This window comes from Falco rusticolus, chromosome 8 (assembly GCF_015220075.1).
Source record: "Falco rusticolus isolate bFalRus1 chromosome 8, bFalRus1.pri, whole genome shotgun sequence".
In the NCBI taxonomy this organism is placed as follows: domain Eukaryota; kingdom Metazoa; phylum Chordata; class Aves; order Falconiformes; family Falconidae; genus Falco; species Falco rusticolus.
Window position 1 is genome coordinate 11,584,816 of NC_051194.1, and position 15,206 is coordinate 11,600,021.

A 15,206-nucleotide genomic window follows, 5' to 3' on the forward strand; every position below is an offset into this window, starting at 1 on the left:
TGAGTTAAGGATGACAACCTCCTCTATGCTTCTGCAGCAGTGAAGCCGAGGCTGACACAGCCCTGACTGCATCTACTACCCCTGCAGAAATGATTAAGGGTGTGTGCATGGGGCTGGACTCCAAAGCAGTGTCTTCCTCCTCCATCCTTGCTGGGAAAGCTGTGGGCTGCACCACGCAGCTGTGCCGGCTGGCCAACTCGCCATGCAGATGCTGCGTCCCTAGAGCTGAGGTGTGAGAGTTTATGGGAGCTAAAGCGTGCTTTGCTGAAGGCTTTTGGTTCCAGTCCAATAACACATGCTGAGGGTTAGTGCTGCCTGACAGCTGCTTGGTGGTCTTGGCATGAAATGAGCTGGTGAACCTCAGCTTGGTTCCCAGTGGAGCCAGATGTTCGTGTTTTAAAAAAAAACCATTACCACGGTCATTGCTAGCCAAACTACTTCTTGGCAACAGGAGAAGATTCATAGCTTGAATAAGCATGGAAAAATAAAAAAAGTCTTTCTTCAGGTCAGCATCAGTGCATTTTGGCTCCAAATCTGCTTGGGCAATCTGTGTTCTTCATGACATTGCAACTGCAGAAAAAACGTTATGAAAATTTAGCCTAATCAGGCCTTTGTCCAGAGCATGACACTGACACAGGAACAGTGCAGGATTACGCAGGGGCTGTTCTGAGCAATGTGATACTAGACAGCCCTTTGCCTGCTTGAGACACCATCAAACATCACAGGCCAGTTTTGAACACCAGCTGTGCAACCACCCACCCCCCCCCCCCCCCAGCAGCATTATCCCTCCTTTATGGGGGAAAGCTGCACAGAGGGATTAAAGCAATTTGACCACAGCTGCCCAAGAAAACAGAGAACCTTTGTCAGAACATCATCCCCCGAACCTCAGCTCTGCACCGTGACCAGCAGCCGGGGCAATGCCTCCCGAGAGCCCTGTCCCAGAGGGCCTGGGCAGTGATCAGTGGGAGCCAAATGGGAAGGAGCCACACAGCCCCACCGTATCCACTGCTCAGGGTTTTTATCTCTGCCCCTCGGAGCGTAGGTGTCAGGCTCTCTTCAGCCTCCTCTGAGTGCCAGTGAGCATCCAGCTGAGTGACACAGTGTGACCTGCCCAGGGTTCCTTCTCCTCATGGGGACAGCCCAGCGGCTGCTCAAGCAGGAGTGGGAGAAGATTTAGATAAAAGGAGGCTGCTCTTATCAGTTGGAAAATTCTTGCTGGGACAGCAGGGGCCGTGATCCTGGCCCAGCTGCAGAAAATGAGGTGGCTGATGTGCCGTGTGCTGAGTGTGCAAGCCGCCTGGCTCCAGGGCCCCTTTCCCTGGCACTGGGGTGATTACCCAGCAGCAGGCAATTCTGCACACGCTGCCTCTGCAGTCAGGTTCCCATTGCACCTGCTCAGGTGGAAGCAACTTCCCTGTTATTAGAGGGCTGGGAAAGCTGCTCTGTGTGCTACTCACCCTGCTCAGGAATGAGAGTATGTCTAAGTGTTTTCTGGGAACAAACAGAGCAAGACGTCTCCTCCCTTTTGCTTTGAGAAAGCCTGAGAAATCAGCGCCTTTTTGTTGTAACGAGGGCTGCAGCTTGCGTCCTGCCACCAGTCCCGACTTGCTCAGGCTCTACTGTGAACACTCAGCAGTTCTTCTGCATTGTGCTGCTGTTATTGTTGTTGTCACAAGGGTTATTATTAGAAACCCAAGCCACACTAATGACCCCAAACCTGGTGACGAGGTGACTATGAACTGCCGTGCATGAGGATAGCACCATCGGCTCAGGAGGCAGCTTTGAAGGTTGCTCAAGTACTAGGGACCTTGCCATATTGCTCTCACCTAACAGAGAAGATAAAAAGTGCATTAGCAGCTAGATAAGGAGTATCCGCATGTCACAGTCACTCCCCTGCTCACACTCAAGCAAGACATCCCTTCCTCAGCCGGGCTCTCAACGCATAACCGTGGTGTCTGATAAGGGGCACTGGGATGGCTGGCAGGAGGGAAGGCGGCAGCACTCCTGCAAAGGCATCGCAGTTGCTTTTCTCCTGGGCTTGGCCTGTTCCCAGGCTCGAAGCAGCAACACACTTGTCTGCACATCATGTTCCCCTTATTTTGTCTATGGTTTTCAGGGCAGGATGTGTCTTAATCTGCATCTGAGCAATTCAAAGCTGCTGGTACCAGTAATGATGTTCTCAGTGCAGCTGTGGAAGAGGAGATCAGCGCTGGGATAAACAGTGGCCTCCCTACCATTGTTTTCCTTCGTTCTCTCTGTTATTCCCGAGGTGGCTGGGCTGGTGTGACAGTAGAAACACTCAGGCATTTCAAGTCTTCTGGTTTGCTTTTACTTCCTTCGAAGTCCACATCAGTCTTGCACAAAATGTAAGAGCAAATGAAATAATGGAGAAGAGTGTCCCAAGGGCAGCAGGCCTCATGTCTGTTATAAAGATCTCCCAGCTTTGCGGCACAAGAGGACCACGTGCTGCCTGAGATGGGGAACGAATCTCCATCCTGTTCCATGATAGTGGTCTTTTCCTGCTCCTGACCCTTTCCTAGAAGCAGCCGTGTCTCAGAGCACATCTGTGCGCTGGTGAAGGTTACTGCAAGAGGATCACTAGCCTGCACTAGTTCTGCGGTTTGGGTTTTTTTACAAGTTTTTTCAGAAAAGGAAGCAATTCTAGTATATTACTTTTATCAGCATTGTGCGGGGACCATGGAGAAGCCCTTCCTGGTGCTCCTTGTGGTCTGTTAATTCAGCCTGTCAGGCACGTGAGGGTACGGGGGGGCTGGCAGGGGTGCAGGGGACCCTGTGTGCTGGTGTGGGTGCAGGTATGCAGGCAGCTGCCCCCACAGCCGGGCAGGTGGGTGGCCAGGGGCGCCTGGGCTTCACCGGGCTGGCTGCGTGGGCAAAGTGCCTTTGTGGGGTGACAGGGGTGCGTGGGTGCAGGGACCTCCTCCTGCAGGCTGACGTGGGTGCAGGCACCTCCAGTCACGGCTGGGGTGGGTGCTGGGCAGTGGGCACCTCCCGTTACGGCTGGGGTGGGTGCTGGGCAGCAGGCACTTCCAGTCACGGCTGGGGTGGGTGCTGGGCAGTGGGCACCTCCTGTTACGGCTGGGGTGGGTGCTGGGCAGCAGGCACCTCCAGTCATGGCTGGGATGGGTGCTGGGGTGGGTGCTGGGCAGCGGGCACCTCCCGTTACGGCTGGGGTGGGTGCTGGGGTGGATGCTGGGCAGCGGGCACCTCGCTCTGCGGGCTGACACAGACGCAGACACCTCTCCGTTGCAGGGGGACAGAGGCGCACCGGGGTGCGGACACCGTCCCTCCTTCGGGAGAGGAGCCGGGGACCGTGCCGTGCCGTGCCGTGCCGTGCCGTGCCGTGCCGTGCGGCCCCGCCCGCGGCCGGCCGTTGGCGGTGGCAGCGCTGGGCGGGGCGGGCGGCAGCTTCGAATCGGCGGCGCGGCAGGAGCCCGGTGCTGCCCGGCTGCATTCAGGGATCCGCTCCGCTCCGCGCCCCGCTCCGCCCGGCCATGGGGAACGCTGAGTCCGTCCCGCGCAGCGCCTCCGGCACCGGTAAGTGCGGGGCGCATCGCCGTGCGGTGGGCTAGAGAGGAAAACCAAAGCCCCCCCCCCCGCGACGTCCCTCGGCGTGGGGAGGGGGTGACAGTGACACAGAGGTGACGCGCGAAGGTGGCAGGTACAACGCTAGTGCTTGGACCGGGTGAGCTACAGTGGCGCTGCGAAGGTGCCGGGTGCCCAGCGGTCGGAGCCCGTGTGTTCAGCTGCGCTGGTCACCGAGCCCCGCACAGGTGCCGCGCGGGGCTTTGCTTTTCCTCTGCCCCCCCAGCAAGAGCCGGGGCGGTAAGGGCCCCTTCGCCCTTTGCGGTTCCTGCCCGGGCAGCAGCCCTGCCAGGTCCACCCGCTGTAATTCAAAGTCCTCCGCTCCCAAGCTGCCTGCCAATCCCGGCTGGCAGGCTGAGCAAACAGACCTGGGAAAACAACGGGATCTGCGCTGGCCCGCAGCCGGGGGCCGGTTCTCCGCGCCCTTGTGCGCCCTGTGCCTGCCCAAAGAGCCCGGCAGCCGGCAGCCCGGTTGGCTGGATTTGAAGGGAGCTGATAACTGAACTCAGCCAACCGGTACGAGGTGCCCGCGCTCCGGAATACAAATAATCCGGTGTGGGAGTGAGAAAAGCCTTGGGTAATGAGTACGCTAACGTGAGGCATCGTCACAGTTACTAGTAGTGCCATACAGCAGTATGTGTCAACAAGACCCAACTTGTTTCTTGTTAACCTCTCCTTGGCCTCAGGCCTTTCAGATCTGCAAACTGCTGCTCAGGTGCATGTGACCTGCTACAGTTTCAATTTTAAATAAAACTTTGTCATTCTTCACACCTGATTCTTAGTGGCAACGTTAGAAACGTGATGATTTTTTTCAGGCATTTATAGCTTGATCCGATTGAATGACTTATTTTGAAAAGCTTTAAGTACTTAGTTTTGTTTTCTCTTCCTTTGGAGAAACCCGAAATATTTTGCTACTGGAAGTATGAGAGTTGTCATTTACCTAACGTGTAAGTTTGGCAGTGTGATGTGAAGCTGCACAGCGATGTGCTTTTACCTGAGCCTCTGCACAGTGTGTGTGTACGGAGGGGAGGGAAAGGTCCTCCTGGGGCTGTGCCAGGAACCTTTGGAGCATGAGACTCCATTGCCCTCCTCTCTTGTCAATGGCAAGTGCATGTGCCACGCAGTTGTCCCATGTCGAGCAGGTTGACACTGATGCCAAGTATTACCTACTGCAGAAGAAAAAGGGATATAGGGCAATGCGAAGTACGCCTTGGGTGATAAATCTGCAGTAAATACTTCTCGCTTCAGGAAACAGGTAATCGCAGGCAATTGGCAGAACAAAAACCCCAAAACAAATTACTTCGGAGCCTTGTTTCCTACTGGCGGTTGCTCTCAGGTGTGTGGAGCAATGCTGAATTCAGACGTGTATGTACATTAAGAGAGAGCCTCTGCTGTTCTGCAGGTGTTGCTAGCTGCGGTGGATTAAGAGCTGATTGTGTTCCTAGTGAACGAATGCTTTGGCTGCAGGTAATGTTCTGCTGTAGCGGGTTCTCATGTTTCTTGTATTTCTCCTGGGAGTTGCTAATGCTGTGTTTGGTTTCAGGGTAGTCAGTCACCATCAGATTTACGTGTTTGCTATGTAACGGAAGATTATTTCCAACGGATGCATAACTGTGCTCCCTAATGTTAATTTTTGTATTGAAATCCAAACATCAAGTCTTTGATTACAAAGCCAGTCCTGCAAAACAGTACCTGAGATAACATTTTTAAAGTAAATGCACTATAGGCAAGTCAGACCTTAATAATACATTAGGTCAACAGCTCCTGCTGCACTCCCGTTTGCTTAACAGAGAAGGTAAATACATGGATTTGGTGATACTTCCAGTACTGGATACAAGGATTTGAACCAAGATGGAATTAATTGTCAAGGTCTGAGAAAGAACGAACATATGTAAATCTCAGCCTGCTCTCAATTTGAAGTAATTTCTCCACTTGCACATTATAGTAATCAGAAATCAGAGAAATCACTTTCCAAAGCCAGTAGCCCTACCTGTGTTCCAATTAAAGAAACCCCTCAAGCTGATTTCTATACCTTTGCTGTTGCTGAAGTTTCAGCTGTGCCCCCTTCACATGCTCATGCCACCCACCTTCTCCAGCACAGCTTCCATGGGCTGCACGCTGCAGCCTGATCTCTGCTAGGGATAGGGAAATTTCAGGGGTTACTAATTGTGAACAAATCCAAGCTGCTGAGCACCCCTTCTGCTGGGATCCTGTGCTGCTGGCACCATTCTCAGTCTATGCTGAAGTGTGCAAAGAGATGCTCTGGTGAACAGCTTCCGTATGCTCTACCTGCAGTAGGACTTGGAGTTTGGTGGCACTCTATATTTCCAACGTAGAGTAATCCCTGCTGGAAGGGCTGACCTCTCTGGGATGAGAAAGGGAATAAATAGTATCTCTAACAGCAAGTGTGTTACTGCTGTGGCAAAGAACTCTGTTCCTCTGTAGCCTTCACTGAAGGGACTCGAGTAAAGGATTCTTGCTCCTGAGCCAAAGCTCAGATGTGCCCTAGGTTATTTACAAAACACAGAAAATGTTGGGGAAACATTTAACTACTGGACTTCCACCCAGTGGTGTGAATTCCTGGTCCTGCTAGAGGAGAGGACCAAGAACTTTTTTGCTCTTAGCTATATTTGAGGTACCAGTGTTTGGGCAGAAAACAGGATCGGGGGATCATAAAATCAGTGAATCCTTAAAAGCTGCAGCTGTGACTGAGGTGCAAGGGTTCTCAATCTGGAAATATTGCTTTGTATGTCTTTTGTGCAGAGCTGGGACTTGTGCTCAGGCTCTGCAGCAAGGTAAGCTGTGCAGGATGGGGCTGTCCCCTGGTCCTGGCCAGGAGAGCCCTGGCTGGGCAGCAAGGCACGGGCATCCCTCGCAGAGGGCAGCCGGGGTTCAAAAGTCAGCACTTCTACTCTGTAACCGCACCAGGAAAAAACAAGATGAGCTGAATAAATGCCAGGAAAAGGACATTGTGAAGCGGGTTGCTTAAGGGATTGAGGCTAGTCAAAAGAAGAGTAAATAACCATGCAGCAGCTGGTCCCCGGGAGAGCAGATCTGAGGAGGACACAGCTGAGAGTGAGTTCTTATTCCTTGGTGTGGTGTGCCCCTGCAGAAGATGAAGGGCGAGCTCCATTCCTTTAGAGATCTGGTACAAATTACACAGGCTGATGGCTAGGGATGGTTTAGCAGCTTTGTTACGTCTGGATGGATGTTTAATTCTTCTGCTCAGAGTGTGGGTGTCTTTCTTGGCATTGTGATGGGCTGGTGCTTGCCTAGGACTGTTGCAGGTGGATGTGGCTGGGGGCTGATGGCCAAATGAGATGCTTTGGTTGAGAGTGTCTGAGATCTGTGAGGGATGGCTGGAAATCCCAAGGTCTGTTTCAGCTTCTGGAAAAGTTTGCAATAGACAGGCAAGTCTCCAAGGAGTAATCATCCCTTGATCTAAAGCAATGTTCATTTCAGGGAGAGTCCAAGGAGAGCTTCTGGCTCCAATATGTCACCTTTCTTTCTTTTATTCCTTTTTTGGGTCTAAATCTTCTTTTAGAATGACTGACCAAATGCAGTCCCCTCCAGGAGCAATGTGCATCCATCCTTCTGAACAGTGGAAAGTCTCTCAGTATGGGAGAAGCTTTGAATTATTTGCATCTTGTGTGGCTCAACAAGGCCAAAAGTCACTGGAAGCTTTCTTTGCATAATGCAAGTTCACGTGTGCCTTTATTAGAGAATCATTCCCTGATTGAACTCTTTGTTCAATCTTAATGGTCTTTGAGTGTAAAACCAAATCGCAGTGCTAGGGAGCGTTACAGGTCAGCACACAGGCCTCTGTGCTGAGTTACTTTTTGGCTGTTGGTCTGAAAACTTTGGTTAGGCATCAGCTGGAGTGCTGGACGTGTTGCTTGTATTTCTGGGCAGATAACAAAAAGGATTGTGAATGTTGCCAGGTGTGTACATCTCTCTTGTCATGCTTAGCCTTTCTCCATCTGATCAGCAGCTCTTCTGTGTCTGATGAATGAGGCTTCTGTCGTCCCTTTCCCATCCTTCAGCAAGGAGCCCCTCTAACCCCGCATACTCCTGTCTCCGTGCTTCTGTCCCTCCAACTTGCAGGTGTTGTCCTGCCCCCATAGTACTTTTTGTCAGTGCGTGCGGCCTGCCAGGACCTGCCAAGCGAGTACCTCCCTGACCCTGCAGCTCGTGGTTCATCTGGTCTTTGAGGTTTGTTTTTGAGCCCCATAACCATCTTATAAGAGCTTCTGGGGGCTGCCCATTCTGAGTTAGTCTTCCTGCAACTTTGGGACAGCTGAGCTGCTGATTTACAGAAATCTTTCCTGGACCCAGTGTTCAACTGGGTAGCCATGAGCAAATATACAAGAATGCCTTGAAATGTGGCAAGGGAGTTCTTGGGAGCCGGGCAGTTCACGGAAAAGCCCCTACCACGTTTCTGCAGTCCCCCAGCTCTTTGGTGGGTCTGACCGTACTTCAGTGCTTGGGTTTCTCTCAGAGTGGCTTTCCTGGCCGCTGCGGGCTCTGACCTCCCCGATCCCTGCGGAAGGCTCTACCGAAGGACCGGCCGCTGTAGAAACCGGAGGGGTTTGGTACCCAAAGGGTTTGGTTTCCCTCCGCTCTGAAGGATGCGGGAGGGTGACTCTGAAGGATGCGGGAGGGTGACTCTGAAGGATGCGGGAGGGTGAATGCGACCGCTCCTGGGTTAGGTGGCGCCAGACGCTCAAGAAAGCTCGGCGCTGCATTCCCCACCTTCCCCGCGGGGGGGCGCTTCTTCTCCCCTCCCATTCCCCGGGGCGGAGGGGGGCTTCTTCTCCTCCCCCAACCTCCCCTTCCCCGGGTGTGTGTGTGTGTGTGTCTTCTCCCCCCCTCTTCCCCTTCCCCGGGGAGGGAGCTTCTTCCCCAGCCTCCCCTTTCCCGGGGGAAGGGAGCTGCTTCTTCTCCCCCCCACTCCCCCGCCCCTTCCCTGGGGGGGAGGGGAGCTTCTCCCCCCCCCCCCCCCCCCCCTTCCCCGGGAGAGCTTCCTCCCCTCTGCTTTGGGGATGGCAGGGACATGCTTTGCCGGTATCTCGCCATTCCTACAGCTGGACACTTATTCACGGGTGTTTTGTCCTTACCACTGTCCTTCTTGCTCCAGGTCACTGTACCCAGCTGCCAAAATATTCTGTACCGCAGTAAATTCCCACATGAACTGGGCTTGCTTGCATTGCCCGTCATGCGTGGATTAAGGGTAGGTACGTTTCTGAGTTAACCTGCACCCATTAGGCTCTAGGCAGGCTCAGCTAGCTGTGGGGAAAATAGCACATTCATGTTAAGCATGGTTTACTCACAGACACTTTCATTTTGCACCGTGGAGTTCATTAACCCCGCTAACAAATCGCTTCTGCTGAACTGCAGTTCAGCACTACAAAATGCTGGAGCCTGTGCCAAGTTCAGCTTGCCTGGTGCCTTGGGACTGTACCGTACATCATAGCCTTAGGTGGATTGTTACTGATAAGTGAGCAACATTGATGTGGATTTATCACAAAGACAATGATAGAGAGTATGTCTTGTGTTTTCTCTTCAATGCATGATGCTGCTTCAAACCAGCCCAGAAGTTTGGGTGTGTGGGATTCCCTGCAGCCCCGTCTGCAGGCTCAGGAAAAGTTGCTGCTTAGTGGTGATGTCTTTTTGCCTGTCTGGATTAATTGCGGTTCACGGTTTGCTGGCAGGTGCTTTTGCGTTGGTCTGGGGCAAACACAAAGTGCCCCGTGGGCTGGTTGGCTCTGTAACAGACCTTCACTGGGCAGGGGACCACCCTGAGGAGTGGGTCGCACAACACGGTGGCACCCTGTGGTAGCTCACGTGTGGCTCAGCAGCCCAGTGAACAAAGGCGAGTGAGAGGTTTTTCACGTTAGAGTGGAAAAACTTGAGAGACTGATGCGCCTACTCCTGCATGGCTCTGAAATGCAGTTATACAGGGCTTGTTTGTAAGGGTTTTCCCTTTTCCTTGCTTTTTCTCTCCTTACACACACAGCTCAGCCTCTGTAATAGCCTTTCTCCTCTCAGAGTTGCTCTGGCTGCAAACCCACTGCTGTAGGCTGTATCCTTGATTAAATACCTGCACAGTTCTCCTCCCCTCCACAAATTGCTCTGACTTCTCCTGCCAGCTGCTTTTCAGGAAATCAGAAAGGGAAAGGAACCTAAAATCTATTTGCTGGACAAAACATGGACAAATGTGTTGGGACCCAGATGAAGTGACTAATTAAAGCCCTGAGGGGAGACGGGAATGCCCTTGTGGTTGTGTTCCTGTTATGTCACCCTGTTACACCCCTGTTTGGAGCTCTTCCCTGAGGACAAGCATCTTATCTGCTCTGCAGGCTGCTACACATACCTAAAAAGGAGCATCCATATGCCCCGACTCGAAACGACTCCGGTTTTCAGAATCTGTCATTCGAATAGCACAGTTATAAATGCCTGCTCCTGCCTTGAACTGGAACATAAATGTTTATAACTTCTGTTACTCTTGACAGTTTTCCCATTAATTTAGTGCTGAAAAACCCTTTCATTTCTGGGTACCAGCCTGAAGTCTATTAAAAACTTTTTCCCCATCAAGGACAGAAGCTTTGATTTTACAATCCTGCTCTCAGTTTGCAGAGGGACACTCTTATGTGTCCCTCAAGTTTCTCACACTTGTGCCACCTTCTCTGTCACCTCTTCCCTTTCTGGCTGAGATCATTCCTGTGGCTCTGAGAGCCCCTCCAGAAGTTTGTACTGGTGGTTCCTGGGATGCCAGTACAAATCCTGCAGTGAAGGGTAAGATGAGGGGAGAGTAGAAAGGAATGAAAAACTTCAGGACCTGAAACGATGCTAAAATTCACCCAGCCCTTTATTGTCTCTATTTCTGGGTCTCTGATAAAACTAAAACTCAATTCTAAATAATGTGCAATACTTCGGTAAGTAAGAGCAGGACAAAGAAGCTATTTAAAGCCACCGTCTTTCCAGGGCTTGGCTCCCAGGCACTGCTGCTTTTGTGTCATTGTGTCTATGGAAAACACATACAAGAGGCTAGCGAAATACAATGTGCACTAAGTACAAATTTAGAATGCATGCAAAGGTCAGATGTGGTGCATGCTTGGGTTTGGGGAGATGAAGGCTTTGGGCTAGTGCAAATTAACTTGGGATTTCTGTAATACAAGGAGGAATGTTATAAATGGACAGTGGAAGAGTATGTAGATACGGTTTACACAATATACGCAAAATACACAACACACAGCCTATGCAATAGAATAACCTGTATGGCCTGTTCCTGCGTGCTTTTTTTTGTTTGTTTGTTTGGGTTTTTTTTTTTGTTTTTGATCTGAATTTGAAACATTATCTTCCACTCATAGCCCTGCTCTGTCTTGGTGTTTGAATCTTGGATGAGTCTCTCACACCGGCAGTACCCTTCAGTGTCCTTGGTTGTATAATGAGGCTGGGAGTATATGCACAAAACGTTTTAAGATCCATAAATATGAACACAAAGTGTCACAACAACTGGCCAGCTGGAAAGCAGCTACAAAACTATCAAAGAGCTTGCTAACCTGGAATGTCTTTGTTCTTGCAATAGGATGAATACAATAAAAGGACTTGCTAAAGGCTGTGCTGAAGGAGCTGGTTGTCACAGGTTGGTTGAGAGGATGGGGCATGGGAGGGAGGCTGGAAGTTCCCCAGGAGGAAAGGAGAGCCCACAGGGATGTGTTAGCGGTTACAGCTGGCAGGGTTGTGCTGTACTGGTGGGAGGGGGAGAACCTGTCTGAATACTGGACCTGCACAAGCTGGAAAGAGCCTGTTACAAGGTGGAGGGATAGCCTGAAAACTAAGCAGGATTTTGGAATCCTAAAGGAGTCCATTAAAAATAAAATAAAATAAAAATATATATCTCTGAAGAGCTTTGCTGAGGAGATGGGGCAGGGTATTTTTTGCTGTTGTTGTCTTTGGGTTGGCTTTCTTTTTGGGTACAGGAACTTGTGCTCCTGTGCTTTCCTAAGAGTGAAGTGTATGCGTCTATTTAAGAAATTACAGGAGAACCTCAGCGCTATGAAAAGTATCTCTTATGTGCTCCTCAAGGCTGAAACCCTATCCAGCAAAGCCAAGAAGGCAGAGTGTGACAAGGGAGAGTTGCTTAAGTTACAGGGGAGAAGTCTGTAGTGTTTGGGTGTGGGGCCAGTATTCCCAGTAAGAAGGGGTGCTAGAGAGGGTCTAAAACCCAACACTGAGCTCAGGAAAGCTGGAGATGGGAGTGATGTACACTGCATCCCAAATCACTGTGTCTGCTTCAAATGCTGTGTTTTCAGGGCACAACACTCATTCAAACAATACATTGTTATAACATAACAAGATCTTATGAAAATCCACAATTGTGGGGTTGTCCTACTGTCTTGATTATGTGAAGTGGAAACCAAGGCATGAAATGATGCAACATATCTGTAGCAATTTATAAATATTGTTCTGGATGAAGGATTTCTATTCTCCTGGTTGCAGCAATCCCCCAAAGCTTGTGAGAGTTCAGGAGTCCTGGATAGGATCCCTGCTGTCATCTCTGAACTGTGCTGCCTTCCCAATGCCTAGGGATATAAAAACATCACATAAATTTTAAAGCCTTATCTGTGCCTCCTTTCTTCAGCATTGTGATAGATTTTTGGCCTTGTTAAAATAATCTTCTGCAAGGATTTATCTATTTTTCGTGTGTCAAAGATATTTTATTTTAGAAGTTCCTCATGCTGAATTAATTTGTTCTGTCAAGCCTGTTTTGTTTTTCACTTGAGCCCTACGAGTGAGAGAATCTGGCTCCCAGAAACGTGTGTGCATCTTTTCTCCTGCATGTGGCACTCCTGTGCCAAAAATTTAAAACTTTCAACCTGCAAAACCCTCTGAAGAAATGCAGCCCTACACGTCTCAGATGCATCCAGCAGGGATGGCTCTGGACCCCAGCTCAGAGCTTCCCCTCTGTGGTGGGGTTCAAACCAGCATGGTTCCTCATCTGAGCCATACGTCATCCTGACAATGGAAGTGAGGAAAGGCATGGCCTCAACACCTCCCATTTGGGCAGGAAAAAACACTTCTCTTGGAGATATGGAGCCCTCCCTTCCCTCTCCTGTCCACTCGTGCCTTGCAAAGGGGAGCTGAAGGCAGTGGGATGCTGCAGGGACAGGACTTGTTTCTTTCCTTACCCAGACGGGGATAACACGGTTTGTCTCTTGGGAAACGAGTCTATTGCAAACTGGTAAATTGGGTTGGTTGGAGCCGTGAGCTGCTACTCTTTTTCTTTATAATTTTTTTTTAATCTGTAATTTTCTGAATGCTAATGAGGCTGAGACAAACAACTTTCTGAAATGCAACATGGTAACACTAACCTGAGTATCTCCTGCTACGGGCTGTGGCAGGTGATGCTGCCTGGTCCCTGTCCCTTGGGAACAGCTTGGATTGTCACAACCATCCCTGTCACAGCCCCTTGGGTTTGGAGGGTGCTGGTGAGGGGGGTACCAAGTATAACTCACCAGGGATTAACTGCACCTCTCATTCTGGCTAAGGATTAGATAGCTGGATGCTGTTAGTCTCTCCGTTATGAACAATGCATTCAACAGCAATTTTAAGGTGCTTCAGGGCTCCTGCTGACACCAGGGGTGCTAACTCCAGGTTTGCTTCATATCCACACCTGTATGAACACAGAGCAAGGTGAGGGAATGAATCTGTACCATAAGCATGGCAGGATCAGTCCAGGACCTGTGCCGTGCAGCTGCTGAAGCTGGTGCAGTTTGCAGGTGGCAGGAGGAGCGTGGGCAGAGGGAGCAGGCTGGGTAATGGAGGAGGCTGGAGAGTGTGAGGAGGAGGAGAGAGGTTCTCACTTGTTCCCCTCACACCGGTGTGGAGAAACAAACAGAAACTGAGCTGTCCTGGCTGTCCTGGTGGGCCATGCTGTGACAAGGGCCCTGCAGGGCTGCTCTCCTTCCCCAGCCGCACAGTTTTGCTGAGTGCTCCTCGTGTCATGCTGACAGTGTGACAGCATCAGGCAGGAGCAGGAAGGTCCCTGGGCACTGGGTGTGGAGAGCACCTGGGGTGGGAGCTGGGGGCAAGGGGCGGGGGGGGGAGTTGTGAAAGGCTGGAAAAAAAGATGCAGAATCGGAAAAACAAGAAGCAGTTGTTTTGTTAAGCTGCCTCATTCTCTCTGTTTCTGTAGCTAACCTTTTGCTTCTCAAAGCAATTAAAAAAAAAAAACCAACAAAACCTCTTCAAAAATATTGCAGGGTGTTTCTTTGTGTGCTTTGACTAAGCTGTTCCTCATAAACCCGTGGCTTTTGCGTAAACACAGCTATGGCAGGCAGAATTATCTGCTTTTTTGCAACTGTCAAGTATCTTTGCTCCCCCAGTAATGTGTAAGCAGGGAGACCGAGGCTGGGAGAGGCAAGCCCTGACAGAGCCCGGGGTGCCCTTCTCTGCCAGCAACCCCCATACCCCTCCCTGGTCCCCCCTCCTTAGCGGGGAGGGGACTGCATGGACCCCAAGCCAGCTTGTTGCTGGATGCCTGGGCTGGGTGGTCATCGCATCCCCCATGGGAAACATTGGATCAGCTCTGGGAAGTCCCAGGATGAACATTAAGCTGGCCAAGGGTCTGAGAGAGTGAGGGAGGGACACCAAGAACCCCCTGGGCTGCATCTTTGGGGAAAGCACATTCTCAGGGCTACAAATGTGCAGCTGGTGGTGGGTAGCGCTGCCTTCCCTCTGCACTTTTAAGTGGTAGCCAGTGCTGGAGCCTCCCAGCAGAGCTTGGGGTGGCAGCAGAAGCTGTTTTGTTGCTAATTGCTGTGTGTCTGCCCCCTTGTCACCTCCAGTCACAGCTGACATGCTAAATCCAGTATCTGCTGGAGATATGGGGGACCTCCCTTCCACCCCTGTGGGCTGGGTCTGTGGGCTTCAGTGACTTTTTTTTTTTTTTTTTTTTTTTCCCAGTTAAAGTGAACAAAAATTGTGTCCCGTGATGGCTCTGATAAGCTGGAGGCTCCAGACATGGTGCAGCTCAGACTGCCCATTATAGGTCTTTGTTTATTTTTTTTAAAAGCAGTCTAATCACACTATCTTGATTATGGAAAAAAATTATATTAATATGCCAGAAGCATAACTGTTGCCGGTGGAAATAAAAAATGACCCTTTTCTTTCCCCCCCTCCACCCACCTTTTTCACAGTAGTTTGCTGGGAGGGAGCTTTCCTTAGGCACTGGTGGACCACTGCAGGGATTCTTTCTCGTGGATCAGTAGAGCCCTCTCCAGAACATTACTGGTCTCGGGTGCTTCAGGAGGTGGTGAAAGGGACCCCAGTAAAATTCCAGGTGGAATAACGCACTCCTGACTCTTAAACTATCATTCAAATCCTCTCAGGACTACTTTTAGGGCATGTTACTACTGCCCTTGAAGTACTTATAAAAATCTCATTATCAGCATCTTTTATAATGCTGGATCATCCCGCTATTTAGATAATTGTGCAGTCTGTTCCCTTTGAGTCTGCCTTGCTGGCTGCTGGCTGTGGGGGATGATACCATGTTATCAGCTTTGCCTGGCTCTTCAGATGTGCCAAAGGACCTGTTGTGC

At 50.7% G+C, this 15,206-nt stretch overlaps 1 protein-coding gene across 1 annotated transcript in view; it reads left to right on the plus strand.

Moving 5' to 3' along the window:
- The first annotated feature begins 3,452 nt into the window (after positions 1–3,452).
- The window catches only part of NEURL1B (neuralized E3 ubiquitin protein ligase 1B), a 146,038-nt gene continuing 134,284 nt past the window's right edge, over positions 3,453–15,206 (plus strand). The window contains exon 1 of the mRNA XM_037398280.1: positions 3,453–3,555. Within this exon, the coding sequence (XP_037254177.1) occupies positions 3,513–3,555 (43 nt within the window). The 5' untranslated portion in view covers positions 3,453–3,512. The remainder of the gene's footprint in view (positions 3,556–15,206) is intronic.